Consider the following 17,623-nt stretch of genomic DNA (forward strand, 5'->3'; position numbering starts at 1 on the left):
AGGAGTACTGGATATACATTTAGAGTATTGAATGGAATTTAATGGATTACCAGTAATCTTGTGTTTCATTTTTGATAGGCACCAAAACAGTGCTACTCTTGTCTACACAGGTCAATAAATAAAACATTACTTATGTAGATAAATATATCTGAAATTATTCTATGACCATAGACCATTACTGTGGTGCATATCTGCTACATTTTCTAAATTATTTCCTACGAATGATGCATATTTTTTGTCCACACATACGCTCTTATCAGGAGATCTGTATATTCTATCATCACTTTGATCAGAACAGATTCAATTTCATATTTAACTCCCATGATGTGAGATTATTATATCAGATGATTAGTCTATGCTGGAATGAAACATTGAGCACAACAATCTGCTATAGGACTGCAGTTGGACCAGACAATCCAGTTATTATCATCATGAGCAGCTACAGACATGATGACATGGAAAATCAGCATGCCTGGGAAATGCCTGCAGCCAAACCTGAAGAACGTTTCTTGAAGGGGCATTTAGAAGTGGGTATGATGACGAGGAACCCTTTTTATGGACAAACAACTTCTTTGTTGTAATAGACATGATATCTCAGTGTAGATCCCAACACTGTTAGGCTTGATCTAATGAAATAAAGAAGTTGTCTATCCAGAAACAGTGTCCCTCCTGAAAAAAGCCATGTACAAACCTGAATGAGCTAACTTTGGTAATGTTCAGTGACAGGCAATGTAGTTTTGATCAATTGATGATACATGTGCTGACAATATAAACAAAATCTTTGCTAGCAAGAAAATGCCATCTTGTCATGACACTGCAACAAATAGAAATCCTTAGGATAGAATTTCGTCTCTACAAGTATGTGCTCATAAAGTATCTGACAGTGGTTTCATAGTTGGTTATGACTCTAAATATATAGCTCGAGAACATGATACCGAAGATTCACTGTTAACAGATCAAAAACAAACATGACTGGCTATATAATAAAGAATCAACACGACAACATTTCTCACTTCATCCAATAGCACTGACAAATACATAAACATGGTTAGGGAATTTCAGAATTCTTTCAATAAATGCATCAACTGGAGGGTTTGATACAAGCCTCCAGTCATGTACTAACAAAATCAGCTAAATTTGAACAACTACCATCAATGAACAACAGACATCAGAGATTATTCATTTTCCATGTCCGACCAGACATCAATGGTCATCAATATGATCCACAAACACAGTTCACTGTCATTTGTGATGACTTCCATCAAAAGTTTAACCCAGTGGTTTTGCTTGAGATCCTTCTTCAGTCAGGTCTGATGTGAAGCAGACAGCTTCCTAATGAGCAGACGACTTCCTGTTGAGCAGACAACTGCCTGATCTGTACCTCCTGAAGAGCCTTGTTAGGAATGTCAACATCCTTCATGTGAATTCTTTGGACAAATATTTCTCCATCAGAAACAGGCCATAACTTTTCTTCCCATCCTTTCGCTCCCCAGGATATCACATTCCTGTTTTCCTGTCGACTGTAAACACCAAACACACTCTAGAAAACAGCATACATACATATCACATGTGCACTCTGAAATCTTTGAAGAAAAAAAAGCATCCGATATCCTGTGAAAATGCAACTGGAACTCCAACCATACATCTGAGCGTTAAGCAACAGAACATAGTTGTTTAATGTGCTTGACAACACATGCAACATCCTGCAAGCATGTCTTAATACCCAACATCTGCTACAAGTGCAGCCCTTGATAAAACTCAGGACGATCTCAATGTAAATTATGACTTTTTTTGCAGACAATAATGATGAAGATCACATCCACATTTTGTTAGCACTTTAAAGAGATGAACATTTTAGCATCAGCAATGTGACACGTCTTGAGATGTTCATAAGTGACTCAGATCTGACTTCCACTGAAAATTCCTCTTTGTTTCATCGTAAAGGGCACAATATCTGAGAGATTATGGTCACATTATCTTGTTACTTGTAACACGCTACACACAGCCACTTCAGGGTTTCGGAGAACTCATTCACAGGTTGATATGATGAATGGGATACAACTCTGTCTGGCCTAATTGAAGAGAATAGATTCTGGGTCTTGATTCTCGAGCTGTGCAATATGACGAAGCACGTCCTTCTTTGTTATTATTCCCAATAAACGACTGCAACAGAGAACAAATTATCATCACTGTATTAAAAAGTCTGCATACATGGCAAGGTGACTGAGTGAATGGTATCTTAACTATTTTACACAAATCAAGGACTCTAAACATGTTTCCGTATGTAAATACTAGAGGACTGTGTCCTATCAGGCATTTCTTCTACTCATTTTTCAGAGCACACACAATGATGTCCAAACTTGCTTCCTTACTTTTAGACAATCAGATACAATGGTAATGAACAAGATTCTGTGGGGATTGAGATAGGCCACATACTGAACATTCTCATTACCTAAGAGACACTTTATAATGGGGTAGAATGGTGTGGTGCAATAACTGCTATATTCTACTAGTATAGTCTGTGGTGAATACATGAATGTAGATATTTGCTGAGTCAAACAGATTCTGTGAGTGAGTGAGTGAGTGAGTGAGTGAGTGAGTGAGTGAGTGAGTGAGTGAGTGAGTGAGTGAGTGAGTGAGTGAGTGAGTGAGTGAGTGAGTGAGTGAGTACAGTTTTATGCAGCTTAAAGCAATAATCCAGCAATATCATGACATGGGAAACCAGAAATAGGCTTCATACATTGTACCCATGTGGGGAATCGAACCTGGGGATATTCCATGTGAAAAGGCAATGTTTTAACCACTAAGCTAGACAATATCCAAGGAGTGGTCAGGCAATATTTCACCTGAATTCAACCAGTATTACAGCAATATTTCAAGATATTTCAGTAATATGTCTGCAATCTGATGTGAAAAACCAAACAACATGCATGAGAAAATACTGTTTTAAATGGAAACAAAATACTGTTTCAAAGGTAAACAGGAATTAATGAATCCTACCCATTATGTGTAACGAGTGTTTGACGGAGACCCAGCTTCCGGAACATCTCGACAACCGTCTCCATCGGAGTTTGGTCTGTAATTGTCACTGGAGCCTGAAGGAGGAAATTACATCAAATGACTTCACATGGAAAAGAAAACAGTAATTATTACCATTAACAATTCTAAGAAAACTACCTCTATTAAAGAGCTACTGATTTTTTACTTGTCATCATGCAAAAAAAAATCAAAATTTCATCAGCATCCATCCCCTTCACTATTGATAATTAGTATGCAAATATCATCTTGCTACAGAGGCCATTTGCACTATCATCATATTGTTTTGCAAACACCAACGGACCACATTTTCAGTGGAATCAACCAGAATTTGGTAACGATGGCTTAAGCTGCATCTTGTAATACTGTGGGCAACCACGGGCATGACATGCTACATTAACTTTGTCAGTTTTGGAAATATAAGTATATGAACAAATAACATTCCTTCCCTTCAAAATCAGTTTTAGGAACATGCATGAAAAGGAAAAATACTTCTATGTGGAGGATCTTACCATATCCAGTATTTTCCTCAGTTTGAGCGGCGCAGGGCCATGGGGGTTGGCAGGTACATGACCGGTGAAGTACACCATGGAGTTACTGACGACCCCTTCTGTGTTCTTCCTGGCGTTAGCTGAAATACCACAACAAGGCTTACTTTTAATAATAAAAATATGCTAAATAGTCTACCACTGTAACTGATAAATCTAGATCATATACTTAGATATGACACAAAACTACTACTGATTTGTTGGTCAAACTAAAAACACTAATAAACCAATGAGACCAACCTTACTGAGAAAATAAGACAAAAGGTAGACAGTTAGCAACATTCAAGCGACGTCACAATGGCCTGGAAATAATCAATCTATGTGGTTGGTACACCAACTGTGGTCAGTCATCGTTTTCTTTCCCTACACCAAGAGCCAGGCAGGAACACAACTCCTACCATCTCTTAATGCACTTTAGCATGAGGCGTCCAAGGACAGAATTGCTAAAAATCTGGCACCTCACCTAGGAAGGGGTGAGGCAGAGCCAAACTGGTTCTAAAGCTAAGTCCCTACAGTGCACCAACTACATTAGACGGTGATACTTCAGACTTACTGATGGCCAGGTTGAGATCTCGACGTAGGACAAATCCGACCAGGTACTGTGACTCCTTTGACACAACCACAGGGAAGCCGTTGTGTTCTGTATTCCGCAATACATTCTCTGTAAAATAATACATATATTACAACACATGGAGCCTATTTGTTCCTATTGTAGTGAATCAGATATGTATGTAACAAGAACCATCATCATCATCATCATCATCATCATCATCATCATCATCATCATCGTCACCCTGTTACAGTAGTTCACAATTATTTGGAGGGCGGTTGAGGTGGACATTCCCTTATCCCAACAATGTGGGAAAATATAGAAGGTAACTCACCAACTTCATCCACTGTCATTGTGTCTTGTGTAATGGCACACAGCGGGGGATCATTCCTTCTGCAAGAACGATAAAACATAAATACACATTGTAGAGATACATACATATTTAGGTAGGAATTGGACAGGTTGGATGAGAGTAAGTACCAGATATCTCTGTTTGCCAAACGACAGGAACATGGAGATGTGGTCTGAGAACATATAATTTCACTCTAACATTGTTACACAGTCTTAATCTCCAAATTAATATCTAAATTCATGGTACAATTCTTCTTGAACAGGATTATGAAGATACTTTGGCATTACAAATAAAAACATATTTGAAAGATCAAAAAAATATTCATGATTCATGATAGCAATTCCTAAAGCAGATTTAGCATAGAACAATGACATCATAATACAACATTGTCTAGAACAATTGAATGAGTTTTCCACTGTTCTTGATATTGCAAACAATTAATAATCCACATTATGCTTTCACAAGTTAAACATAAACAAGACCAAATATTCTTCGGAGAATTGAATTTTTCTACATTTCTCTTACATGAAACTAAGCATGTTGTCACAGGTACATAACACAAAAATTATATGTTCTCAATAGGTTGATGAGTAATTATGGAGATATATAGCATAAGTGGTGACGTCATTACACACTGAAATGTCTATGTAGTCACTAATTGTTTGACATTAATGATGTATCAATACACCTTTATGAATACTGATATTTAATTCCTTGCAATAGGATCATTAATCTATAGTAAGCCAATCACCTTGTCAAAACAACTTCATTTTTACAAGACATTTCACATATTACAAATATCCCTCAAAATAACTAGACTAATCAAAGGTGGACATGATAAGGATGAGCTGCAGATCATATGAAGTCTCACTGTACGTTGAGCTGTTCTAGGTGAACACCGTCTTTTGTGCAGGACATGTCACACACTAATAATCAACACCACAACATCAACAGTCTAAGAAATCAACATATTCTCAAACAATGAGGGCTACTTGACACTAGTGTACAACACTGAAATGTACATCTGACATGGAGTGAGGGTACAGGTTTCACATCTGTCTGTCTACATCAAGGCAAGGGACACTATGCTGTTGTGCAACTTCGGAATGGGCTCAGGGTGCCACATACAAAGAAATTTTAGTGCTAAGGTGATCGTAACTCCTAAAACTTTAACATTGGCTTACGACCATCGTAGAACTAAGGTGATCTTAACTCACATATCTTAACATGGACTCGTAGAGCTAATTTGACCATTACTCCCGAATCTTAACACAGACTTTCGACTATCGTAGAACTAAGGTGATCATAACTGACATACCTTAACACAGACTTACAACCATTGTAAAAATAAGGTGATCGCAACTCCCATATCTTAACATAGACGTGACCATCACAGTGCTAAGGTCATTTTGTACAATTGCACCCAGGGCCCTGTTTCCTGTGACTGTAGTACTACCACTGTCATCAGCCATCAGTGTTAAAGTCTGGGTGTTACGATCACCTCAATGGTGAGATCGCTTTATGAACAAGCCCCAGGACCTGTCTGGACCTTACAATCCAATGATCAGCATCATGAGCATGAGAATTGGGATATGATGCCAAGTGTCAATCCTGTCAGTGAGCATGACCACACAATTCTGTTAGTCACCTCTCACAACTAACATGGGTTACTGAAGACCAATTCTAACCTGGATCTTCATGGGTCCAGTTGTACAGAATGATGCTCATTATCACTGAATTCTCGGGTCCAGAGTAGCTTATCCTGTTAACACTGTCCTATGGCTTGACTATTGCTGAATGTGGCATTCAACAAGGAAACAAGCATCTGAATAAAGACTAAAATTTGCAAACTGTCGACTGAGAGACGACCTTTCACCACTAGTCTAGAAACTGGATAATAAATTATTTCACTTTTGTAACTTAAGCAGTTTTAACAGAGTAGACAATATGAATGACATCAAACTACAGATTGTGTTTGTTTAGTTGAACATATAGATTTTTCAGGAAAATACAATCACTCTTTCTAGATTTCCAACAGTCTTGGATATATCATTAGATGCAGAAGCAGCCTGAACATTGACACCTGTGAAAACTGTACCTGGTATTGCCAGTTTCTCTGGATTTGGCAAAGTCACCAAAAGGATTATTATAGCAATTTCTCTGCACACCATGCTAAGTACATTTCAAGTTAAAGGGTTTTAGCAGACACTGCAAACCTGTTAGGGAAAGATAACTCCTGATACAATTTACCATCAGGGACATAATTCAGAAGTATTATAGTTGCATCAAGATGGCCGCCTGTTGTCAGGCAAGTCTGTTGCAAGCAAAACAGTAGTTAGTGGCAAGAATATCAGTTCTTGACTCAATGCAGACTATTCTCTGCACCAATGAACAATACTACAGTAAGTTGGTCTGTCAATAGACCCTGCTATACACACTGCCAAGTCACATATTGTCATCACATATGCTCAGTTTAGTACATTGTCTTTACATAATCACACTATTCAGCATCGTCATATGCCGTTGCTTTGTAAGTCTTTACAGCACTACAGGTAGTCTTGCAACAAAGTATCATAAATACTTTACACATTATTGCAGCTCCACTTTCAAGCAGCACTACACCAGTGCCTCACTGATCGAACTCGACAGGTTTCCATGGTAGAAAATATTGTCATTAACCAATACTTCACAGATTGCTAAAGCTCTACTGGTCACTCGGTTGAAGTCTTGTCATACACTGATACTTCATGAGCTTAACTTGTGAGTGAGTCAGTTTTATATCACAGTAATACTACAGCTATATGCCAGTGGTCTGTGAATAATTATGTCTGGATCAGGCAATCAAGTGATCAACAGACAATCCAGTGATCAACAGCATGAGCATTGATCTATGCAACTGGGATATGATGACGCCTCTTCCAACAAGCATAGTCGCTGAAAAACAATTCTAACCCAGATCTTCACTGGTGTTCTACTAGTCAGTCATGACACAAACTATCAAACTTGTTACAAAATGGTATCGTCATTCATTGCAGTCCACTAACAATATACAGCTAGTTTACACTGATACTTCACAGATTGCTAAAGCTCTTCTGGTCAGGTAGTCATTGCATGAAGTTTTGTCATACACATTACTTTACAGATCGTCACAGCTCTACTGGCCAGGTAGTACTGGGACTAGGTCCTCGTCATACACGACACTTCACAGACTGTCATAAGGCAATGAGGTAGGGAATCAAGGGTGACACACAACAAACAACCAGATGTATAGCACAACACTAGACTATTCAAACAAAGAGTCTGTCACTCACACTCCCAACCCATAGCGCCAGTATCTGAGGCATGGAGGAAAGTAACAGGTGTTAGTTGCATTTTCGCTTAGCAATACTCACACTACAGACTGTTGTCTTGAATACAATCAATGTTAGATTCTAAATTTCACATCTACATTGATTACAGGTGAATTTACTATCTCCCTTCACTACAGGTAAAATTCACATCTATCTACACTGATTACAGGTGAAATTACTATTCCCGTTTACTACAGATAAAATTCACTTCTACATTGATTACAGGTAAAATTACTATTTCCCTTCACTACAGGTAAACTTAGCATCAGCATTCACTAAAGCTAAAGTCAAACAATGACACTCCATCAGTTCACATTAGCTCCGTACTATGAATGCAGGTAAAAACTTAACAATGTATCAATAACAAAAATGAAGAATCCCCATTGTTTAAAGTTAACAATACAATCAATATTGATAAAACTATTTCAGCAACAATTACCCCAGGTAACATACTATCAATATTGTTTACAGGTACACTAATAATCAACAGTTATCCCAAATAAAATTCTTTATATCTTTTCAATATATCAACAGTCATTCCACGTATCATAACATCAAAACTGATGACAGGTACATGAACAATAATTTCAAGTAAACATGTTTACTGATTACAGGTAAAGCACTATTTATCAGAGATGCATTTACCATCTCTACTATGAAGTCAAGTTTGAGAGTCTGACATATACTGAATAGCAAAAGGAACAACTGTTTTTTGGGTTGTTGTTTCGGTCAAGACATAAAGATGAATGTTTTCTTTTATGAGATTTCATTTTTTTAGAAAATTGTGTTTCTTTTTCTGTACAGCATATACACCATGCAGCCTGTGTAAGAGACTGCTGGTTACAGCCATGTCTGTTGTACGTCACCTACACGGTTGTACCTACCTGGGTCTCATGACATCAGCAGCTATTGTTGTATGTGTAAATTCCTCTTTACTGTCCAAGTATGGGTAGCCATTCAGCCGAATGTGGGCATCGTAACTTGCAAGTTAAGGTTCACAGAAATAAACAGAGAAATACTTGTTCGCCTTCAGATGACAAGGAAATGCTTTAACCACAGGGCTAAACCACCACTTGTTCAGTCCACCAGTAGGGACGGTTTATGGAAACTTAAAACCAACAAAGTGCTTGGTTATCTAATCAAATGATATGGAATGGCATGCAATATACTGGTTGTGTGATAAGGATACATTCCCTCCTTGCCGAGAGCATCTCCAACCCACTTGCTGGTGATGGCAGCAGCCATAATGGGCACAATGTACTGCAGACCACCAGTCAACTCAAACATGATGACCACCAGGGACACTGAAACATAAGACAGTGAGTGAGTGAGTGAGTGAGTGAGTGAGTGAGTGAGTGAGTGAGTGTCTCAGGTGTTAATTTTTTTAAGGTTGCTTGGAAACATATTCACACTCAAAGCCCCAATTTGTCAGAAGGATGCTTGTTCTGTGAACAGTGAGGTGGCAGAAAGCTCTGAGATCTGATTTAAATGAACTCTGTGAATGAACAATGTCAGGACAATCTAGAAGTGACTAAAATGCTGCTGTAACAGGTTAATTAGTGGCAGATATTCAAATAAATCAATACAGTTCAAAAAAGGCAAACTGTTTCCCACATTTACAAGATCTTCGAATTCATGATACACACAGATATAGAACACATCGTGATAAGGGGAGACAACTCACCTGTCATCCTGGTGACCCCTCCCAGGGCTGCTGCAGCACCAACCATGGCGTACAATCCTGGAGTCACTGTGCACGTCTGCTCCGAGTCACACATGTTGGCAAAAATGGGGCTGTCTTGATTGGCTCTGGTCAAACAACAGTTACACATATAATGAGTAGTGACGTATTTGAAGGATAAGTGTTGTCCAGTTCAAACAATGACTAAAGGCAAGGGCAACAATCCATCCCTTTGGAGTATCTTCTATTAGCCAACACAATAAGCCTCAGTCTGAGATACTCGGTGCCTATTCTGAACTTAAAATCCCACAAGGGTTCAGTGACCGAGTTGCTGATTTGTGTTTGGCATAATGCCACTTTTATCAGTATTTCAATTACATCAAAAAATAACCCAAACATTATGCCTGTCTCTGACAGCTACCACTTTGGGAAAAACTGCGAATAAGGAATCAGTGATGACAAACCCAGAAACCAGGATTCAAACTAGGACTTGAACCAAAGTAATCAAAGCATTATGACTATTGCAACTCTCAGTTAAATGTGGACAGTATCATCATCCTTTTGCTATGACAGCTTTGTGAAACTGGGTCCATTAAAATATGTAACTTTGCAATTCTTTGACATGATTCAGGGAAAACCAGTCAAGCTGACTTACAGGACCAACTGTTCGACACCGATGCCAATTAGACGGCCCATGATTGCACCTACAGCCATGCTGGGTATGAAGAGACCGCAAGGAACCTGGAAGTAAAACGTGTCAACCATGTAGAACTATCTATCATTACAAGACTCTAGCTGAGATTCTTGAGAGGCATTTAGAAGTTGGTGAATATATAAGACAAGTGTATGGATAACAACTTCTTCTTTATTGCCTAACACAATGTTTCTGGGCTACTTCTTGCCCTTTCTTCAGGTGACTGAGGAAGGGACAATAAAGACAATTATACAATAAAGAAAACTCATCTTATGAGATTCTAGCTATCTGGCTGAGTAGTCCTTGACTTGAAACATCCCATACATGTAAGTGACATTGTACAGAGGTGCATCCAATCTTGTCTATTTGTAGCAAGGATTGAAATTTGACTTTAATGAGATTGGAATAGACATAGCACCTTGCTGAATGAGAAAGTGAATGAATATGTTTTCATGCTACTTTTAGCAATATTCCAGCAATTTCACAATGGACACCAGAAAATCGTCTTCACGCAACAAACCCAGGTGGGGAAATGAACTCACATATTCAGATCGATGAGTGAACACTTTAACCACTAGGCCACTCCACTGCCCCACCTTGTTGAACACTACAACTCACCTTGAGACCAAAAGTCCATATTGTGATGAGAGATTTAAAAATGAGGGCTAGTGACAGCTTCCACAATGCTGTCATGACACCCTCTCCTGCCACAGCGCTGCCGATGAAAGGCTTAGACCGTGTGAAGTTACGATGGTAGTCACTGAAATTATAATTCAAGGAACATGTAAGAACAGGATACTGTTCTCATGATACACATGTACAACATTTGGTTGTTTGTTACCTAATGCCACATCCAAGTAGTCCTGAAAAGATAACCCTGTGATTTACATCTTACGCACAGCTGGGATAAGACATCAGCTAAAATCACATTACTGGGCCAGTGCTGGCATCGTTCTGGCCTGTACTGTTGGTACTGGCATAACGTACATCAGTATAGAGCCAGTACTGGACCAGTGCCTATTTTCCTTCAGTGGTCTGTTACAGGCAAAACCACAATGGGCCACATATGGATGGTTACCGTAAACACAACACCACAATGCTATACTGGCCCAGTACTAGAAGTGCACTTCCTATATGGGGAATTGTGGGAGATTATCTCAGGACCATGTAGTCTGCTCTAGAAGGGTGGCCAAAAGGTAGAGGTTGACACTTTCCATATTTCTGCATGTAAACTGATGTAATGTGACTCAATCTTTGTTTGGAATCACTACAGAGACTACACTTGTAAAGACTACTCAAGTTAAGTGTAGAGCTAGATTTTGAATAAAAAGAGCATTTTGAAAATTTTAAACATTCGGTCATTCATCATATATACCATGTTATTAGATCATGCAAAACCTGTTTGCATATCAAATTCAAAAACATGTTCAATTCAGGAGGAATTAAACTCATATGGATAAACTTGAGTTTTGTTTTGTTTTGTTTTTCTCCTTCAGATTATTTTTGTTTGGTAGTGGCCAGTGCCAGTCGAACTGTAAAGGAACAATTAGGCACCCGTTACGGCTGTGTACTGAGTTCTCTGCCTGTTCTGGGCTAGTTCAACGCAAGTGTGCAAAATAGTACAGGCCCAGTTTCGGAATACCTTAAATGGGCCTGATGCTCTGACTTCAGTGGGCAAGTACTGGCCCAGTTACGTGTTGTTAGCTGGGACAGCATGGACCCATGTATCAAGGATAGTCAAGTCATACAGAACTACCTTAGCGCTACAACTGTCGTAAGTCTATGAGAGAGCACATAATATGATCATCTTGACTCTAAGATCACAAATGGAATATTGCAGCTCTCATGTTCGATGATAAACAACATTCAGTCAGTACAAACAGTGTTAATTTGGGGGGTTTACTGTTCTCAAGCCAGAATGGAGTGCTGAAGACAATTTTTAACCTAGACCTTCAGTGTGGGTGAGTGCATTTAGTATTATGCTGCTTTTAGCAATATTCCAGCAACATCACAGCAGAGTACACCTGTACTGAGATTCATACATTGTTCATGGAGAATCAAACCTGGGTCTTCATTGGGATGAGCAGGCACTTTAACCATTAGGCAAACCCAGGCAGTATGTGCACAGACAGTCAGATTTCAGCTTATACCTTCAGCTTGTACTTACCATAACTCCAAACTGTCCTCTGGCCCACAGCTGCTTACTAGCATCTTGATCAACTCACTTGTGTTCATTCTGGAATAGATACAGAATCATAAAAATTCTTTTATTTCAGACTAATCTAGAGGGCAAATGCTAAGCATATTGAATGCAATAAAAAAAAAGGGAACACATAAATGCACAAGTGTTCCTAAAGTGTTTTAAATTAATATCAATTAAACAGGACTACCTTGAGTATTCTCCAGCATAACTTAGTAGCCTTGGTCAATTGGACAAGCATCAGTTTTGTATGCTTTCTATAAAACATGTCAAAAGTCTAGAACCAGACAGTTTCAAAAGGTTCCATCTTGATTCCACTGTGCTTCAGCTCCCTTGGCGAACACAGTATCCACTAGGCTATAGAGGCAGTCCTGATTCTAGCAAGATGTCAATAAAGAGTCACCTACCTGGTATAGGAGTTAGGGTAGCTGAGCAAGGCTGTGATGAATGTCACAATGAGAACCTACATATAACAAGAAAGACTATCAGGAGACTCCCATGCTACTAAAACTGATGATTAATTAATTAAGACAACACATTTCAACAACTCGCCATCAACACTTTAGAGTTGTCAAACTGTTGTTGAGAAATAGGATCAGTCTCTACTCTCACCAACTTTTCTATCAAATTTGTAAAATGTTGTCCAACTCATGTTGTTCAGAAACGATCAATCCCAGTCATTGAAATTGTCACATGACTACAGTGATAGAGGCAAGGCACACAAATGACACAAAAGTTTGACAACATGGATTGGACATGTGAAAATGTTTAAAATTTCAAAAACTTGTGTTGTCATGTGTTGTATTTAATACCACTTTCAGCAGCATTACATTTATATCATGGCATAGCAATCATGCGTGTCGTACAGATGTCACATACATAATTATCTGAGTAAACCCACAATAGGAACGGTGCTGAGAACATGTAAACAATATATTTTATTTAAAACTAAGAATAGTAAAGCAACATGTTATCACAAAAAACAGGTCACAGCTTGACGACAGTTGTCAGAAGTCATCAAGATAACTGGATCCACAGGTCAGTAGCATTTCGGTCCAACAGGAGAAGCTGCTTGCACCATATTATTCCTCCGTACCTCTACTGAATCTAATGTCAAGGCCATGTAAAGCCGAGTAACAGCAGCTCCATGTTACATATGGGTATGTATACAACTGAACTCACCTCAATAATTGGGTAGGTTCCCAGTGATGAGGTTTTTCTATAACGGCACCACATAATGTTGAACTTGATGAAAAAGCTTCCATACAGCCCCTACTCAAACAGAGAGACTTTTGGGTACTTATGCCTCATTAGACAAAATATGAATGTTATCTGCAGTCAAATCATAAAGCTAATAGATAAATAAAAACATACTGTGTACAAATTTAAAGAAATCTGAACATACACAACAATAACTACTTTTAGAAATTGTCTGAGAACCTATGATGTTCATTTAACAAATCAGTATGAATCTGCATACTAACAGTGTTTTGACAAATCAGAACAAATTTGACTGCTGATGACTATTCACTTCAAATGACAACTTACCCCGAGTGCCCCAATGATGATGAATGCCACCAGTTCCTGGATGTACCAGGGATCATGGTACTCCACATAAAACATGACCAGATGGTCGTTCCCGAAGGGGTTGATAGACCGCAGCACAAAGGCCGCCATTAGGGCACAGAAGAAGGATCTCCATAGGGTCTTCAAGGGGAAGTAGTAACTGACCTGCAAGTACATGTCGCATAGAGGAAAACTGCCATCAAGGTCAAGGTCACTGTCACAAGATAAAAACAGAAGTGAAATTGACATGATTCAAGAGGTTTACTAAGACGTAATCGTAAAACCTGGAAGCCATTGTAGCTGTAATCAATATATCGTTTATTGCTGTGTCATCATTTGTTTGAATCTTGTCTAATACAGCACTAAGCAACATTCCAGTCACATGATGGCAAACTATAAATAATTGAATCTGCACCATATAAACCAGTGAATAACACTGTTAGTCACCTCTTAAGACAAGTATGGGTTGTTGAAGATCACTCTGAGCCTGGATCTTCACAGGTTCATTATGTAACAAATGTATATATGCAACAACCATATGATGCATAAAATGTTATATTGTTGTAAAATGTTATATTGTTGTTATATTGTATTATACCTCCTCCAAGCTGAAAAGTACACCTCCAATTGGGGCACCAAAGGCGACACTCACACCTGCAGCGGAGGCAGCCGATAACACCTGGAGGACAATTACATTCAAGTGATGTTTAGCAATAGACAATAGAAAAAAGGAAAGAAATTATTCTGAATCTGAAGCTATGTTTATCTTTTGTATACTACAGCATCAACACTTTTCCTTCCCTGTTTGAGCAGACAATACAATGTTTTGGTAAATGAGCAAAGGCAAAAGAACAATACAACTTTAAGTCACAAGAAACAAATCAGCAGGTCCTGTCTAAGGGAGGCAACTCTGCAGATCCAGTTAATGTTATTGCTTGCATGATCAGTGCAGTCTGCATGGAAAGTTGTGTAATATGTTCACAATATAGAATATGTATATTTGTAAATTAATTACTGAAATTATTGAAATTCTTTTGGATTTGTGCTAATTATGCTTTATGATTAAGTAAATATCACTGTTTACTATTCTATGACAACCAACTAATAAACAACTGCGTTTAGTTCTATGAAGAATATTTGTAGACGACTTACCTCCCTTTTCTTGGCTTCATTCCTACCATATTTGGGGAAAAGGTAAGAAAAGATGTTGCCACAGCAACTGGCAACATGGACAAAGGGGCCTTCCTTTCCCAGTGACAACCCAGCAGATACTGCCAGCATCATTCCCACTGACTTGATCAACAACGTCCACTTTCCTAGGTAGCCCCGGATGATGAAGCCACTCAGGATAGTCTTGATCTGAGGATCAGAGTGAGTGAGTGATTGAATTGAGCTCCTTGTGCTTGTCAAATTTTAGTCGATATGACTGTCAAATAAAGGTCATGTGTGACTAATGTCATAGATTTCAGTGTATGAAAGAGCCACTGGCTCCACTAGCCGATAGGTAGTAAAAATCCAGTTGGGCTAGTACATCTCAATAGTCAATATATATATATATATATCACTCTGACTTGTTAAGTTGTAATACACCTTTAAATCAGGCAAGTTTATGACCTAATTAAAAAAAACTGTTGATCATATATATTAGCAGCATAATGATGAAACCAGTGTTAGCTGACAATATCTTATTCTCATGTATTTTTATAAATGCTATACTTAGTTTCCATATTTAAATATGGAGCTAGTATATTATTTTGTAGGCTTGTAAGCTTCAGGCATAGCTAGCCCAAATGGCTAGCAACATTTTGAAACTATTTCGCTTACATCACCCTGGTGCCTAGCGAAGGGAGGCAACTCTACAGTAACAAATGCTAGTGTTACTAAGTATGTGGAAAAAGTGAATAATGATAGTGCAGGGATCATAAGATCATCAGTGAGTTAAGACACTACCGAAATTCTTGGATATGTTTTCTTAACTAGGATAATAGAGTAAAAAATGTCTGATAAAAGCTTTTACGACATTTTCGGTTAATTGTTTTGTGCCACCACTCAGCAGCATTCCAGCTTTACACATATGGGCTAGATTAGACAATCAAGTTGATCATACTGTAACTATCAATTCTGCCGGAGAACAATGACATGCAGTCAGTCACATCTGACCACGTAATCCAGTTTGTTACCTTAAACGACCAGTCCAGGTTGCTGGAGGACCAGCTCTAACCCAGAAGCCTCATGGAATGTTACTCCTTGAAATCTTACCTCAGGAATACCAGAGCCACATGCATATGGTGCAAAGACTCGCACCAACATGGCCGCCATGCCAGCAAAGACCAACGCCCAGAGTATATACAGCAGATACTTGATGATGTACGACCCGGCATTACCATCACTGATGCCGAACAGACGACTCCATGAGTACCACTAGAAAAGAAAAAACAAATTTGAGACTGCAAAGAGATAAAAGTTACTAGTGAAACCTTGACTTCAGTTAGTAGTTTCAATATTTTTTGTGTATATGTGACCAAATCTACCAAAACTTGATTCTGACCATATTAGATATTTAGCTGTCAACGCGCATAATTAATACAGATTAATAGATTATCAGCCATCAAATTTAATGCTTGTTAGGGGCTTTTCAAGGCCCAGTCAACAACTGTAAAGAATTATAGAAGTAAATAGATGAGTGGTTGAATACAGATAAGGCTGGTCAAATATGGATCTGACCATCAAAGCGAAATAACCCTTAGCTATATGCTGCACTGAGAAAGTTTTGCTTTGAGAAGGAGATTATTGAACACCTAATGTCATTGTAAAGCATTTTTATAACATCGTACTTTCCTTTAAACTGAAAAATTGACAAGTTTTAATAAACATAGGGACTTTTTAGGCAAAATCACTGGAAATAACGACTTTAGCTGAAGTGAATTTTGGGCCTCTTTAGGGTAAAATGTCAGGTTTTTTTCTGTCCAGTTTAACTTGCAAAATCCAGGCTTTTCTTCACACTGAATTGTGGGAAAAACACATGTCAAGCAGCTCATTTGTGCGACTAGTCAAACTTGCATTTCAATCCAAAATGGAATTATTTAATGTTCACAACTTAAATTTATTTAAAATGATTGATTATCATGGAACTGAATTCATAATATTCATAATCTAGATAAAATCTCATTACCCTTAAAAAACAATCATGCTCAAAGCCTTTTTCCCATCACAAATTGATTTAGTGGGAAGAATACGGACTCTTATTTTATACTCCCATTCAATGAACATTTGAATTCAAGGAGTATATTTTTACTGCATTCACACCATTAACAATTTTGCAGGCGGTTTTACAAAAGTTTTGTCCTTTCATCACCAGCCAACAACAATTTAAAAAAATCAGCTCGAATATTTGACTAGAAGAATGCATAAAGGAGGCTCCATATTCAAAATAACATTCATCTTTCAAGGCTTGTTGAACAGTGTGGATTTACTGTCAGGCTAATGGATATTTTGCTTATTAGATATTTCCAAGTAAAGACAATTTCTTTCCCAGTAGCTTGATTTTCACACCCTTATTTACAGTATTTAGAAGCAGTGAATCTCACTGTTTAATGGTCAGAATAAGAGCAAATCTAGCTTTTCTTATTGATATCAAAATGTAGAC

The 17,623-nt window shown here is 38.2% G+C and overlaps 1 protein-coding gene across 4 annotated transcripts in view; it reads right to left on the bottom strand.

The window, feature by feature from the left end:
• Nucleotides 1–237: 237 nt before the first annotated feature.
• LOC137274491 (H(+)/Cl(-) exchange transporter 3-like) overlaps nucleotides 238–17,623 on the bottom strand; it is a 64,812-nt gene continuing 47,426 nt past the window's right edge. For 3 of the 4 annotated variants that reach the window (XM_067807701.1, XM_067807700.1, XM_067807703.1), the window contains 18 exons: nucleotides 16,237–16,398; nucleotides 15,130–15,336; nucleotides 14,576–14,656; nucleotides 13,960–14,142; nucleotides 13,594–13,683; nucleotides 12,819–12,874; nucleotides 12,379–12,447; nucleotides 10,830–10,971; nucleotides 10,173–10,258; nucleotides 9,521–9,645; nucleotides 9,026–9,140; nucleotides 8,721–8,816; nucleotides 7,798–7,821; nucleotides 4,469–4,527; nucleotides 4,138–4,245; nucleotides 3,549–3,667; nucleotides 3,001–3,095; nucleotides 238–2,163 (listed from right to left, as the gene is read on the bottom strand). In XM_067807701.1, coding sequence (XP_067663802.1) covers nucleotides 2,073–2,163; nucleotides 3,001–3,095; nucleotides 3,549–3,667; nucleotides 4,138–4,245; nucleotides 4,469–4,527; nucleotides 7,798–7,821; nucleotides 8,721–8,816; nucleotides 9,026–9,140; nucleotides 9,521–9,645; nucleotides 10,173–10,258; nucleotides 10,830–10,971; nucleotides 12,379–12,447; nucleotides 12,819–12,874; nucleotides 13,594–13,683; nucleotides 13,960–14,142; nucleotides 14,576–14,656; nucleotides 15,130–15,336; nucleotides 16,237–16,398 — 1,908 coding nt within the window. In that variant the 3' untranslated portion in view covers nucleotides 238–2,072. The remainder of the gene's footprint in view (nucleotides 2,164–3,000; nucleotides 3,096–3,548; nucleotides 3,668–4,137; nucleotides 4,246–4,468; nucleotides 4,528–7,797; nucleotides 7,822–8,720; nucleotides 8,817–9,025; nucleotides 9,141–9,520; nucleotides 9,646–10,172; nucleotides 10,259–10,829; nucleotides 10,972–12,378; nucleotides 12,448–12,818; nucleotides 12,875–13,593; nucleotides 13,684–13,959; nucleotides 14,143–14,575; nucleotides 14,657–15,129; nucleotides 15,337–16,236; nucleotides 16,399–17,623) is intronic. The other variant, XM_067807702.1, reaches the window with a different exon arrangement.

This window comes from Haliotis asinina, chromosome 2, assembly GCF_037392515.1.
Source record: "Haliotis asinina isolate JCU_RB_2024 chromosome 2, JCU_Hal_asi_v2, whole genome shotgun sequence".
Lineage (NCBI taxonomy): Eukaryota > Metazoa > Mollusca > Gastropoda > Lepetellida > Haliotidae > Haliotis > Haliotis asinina.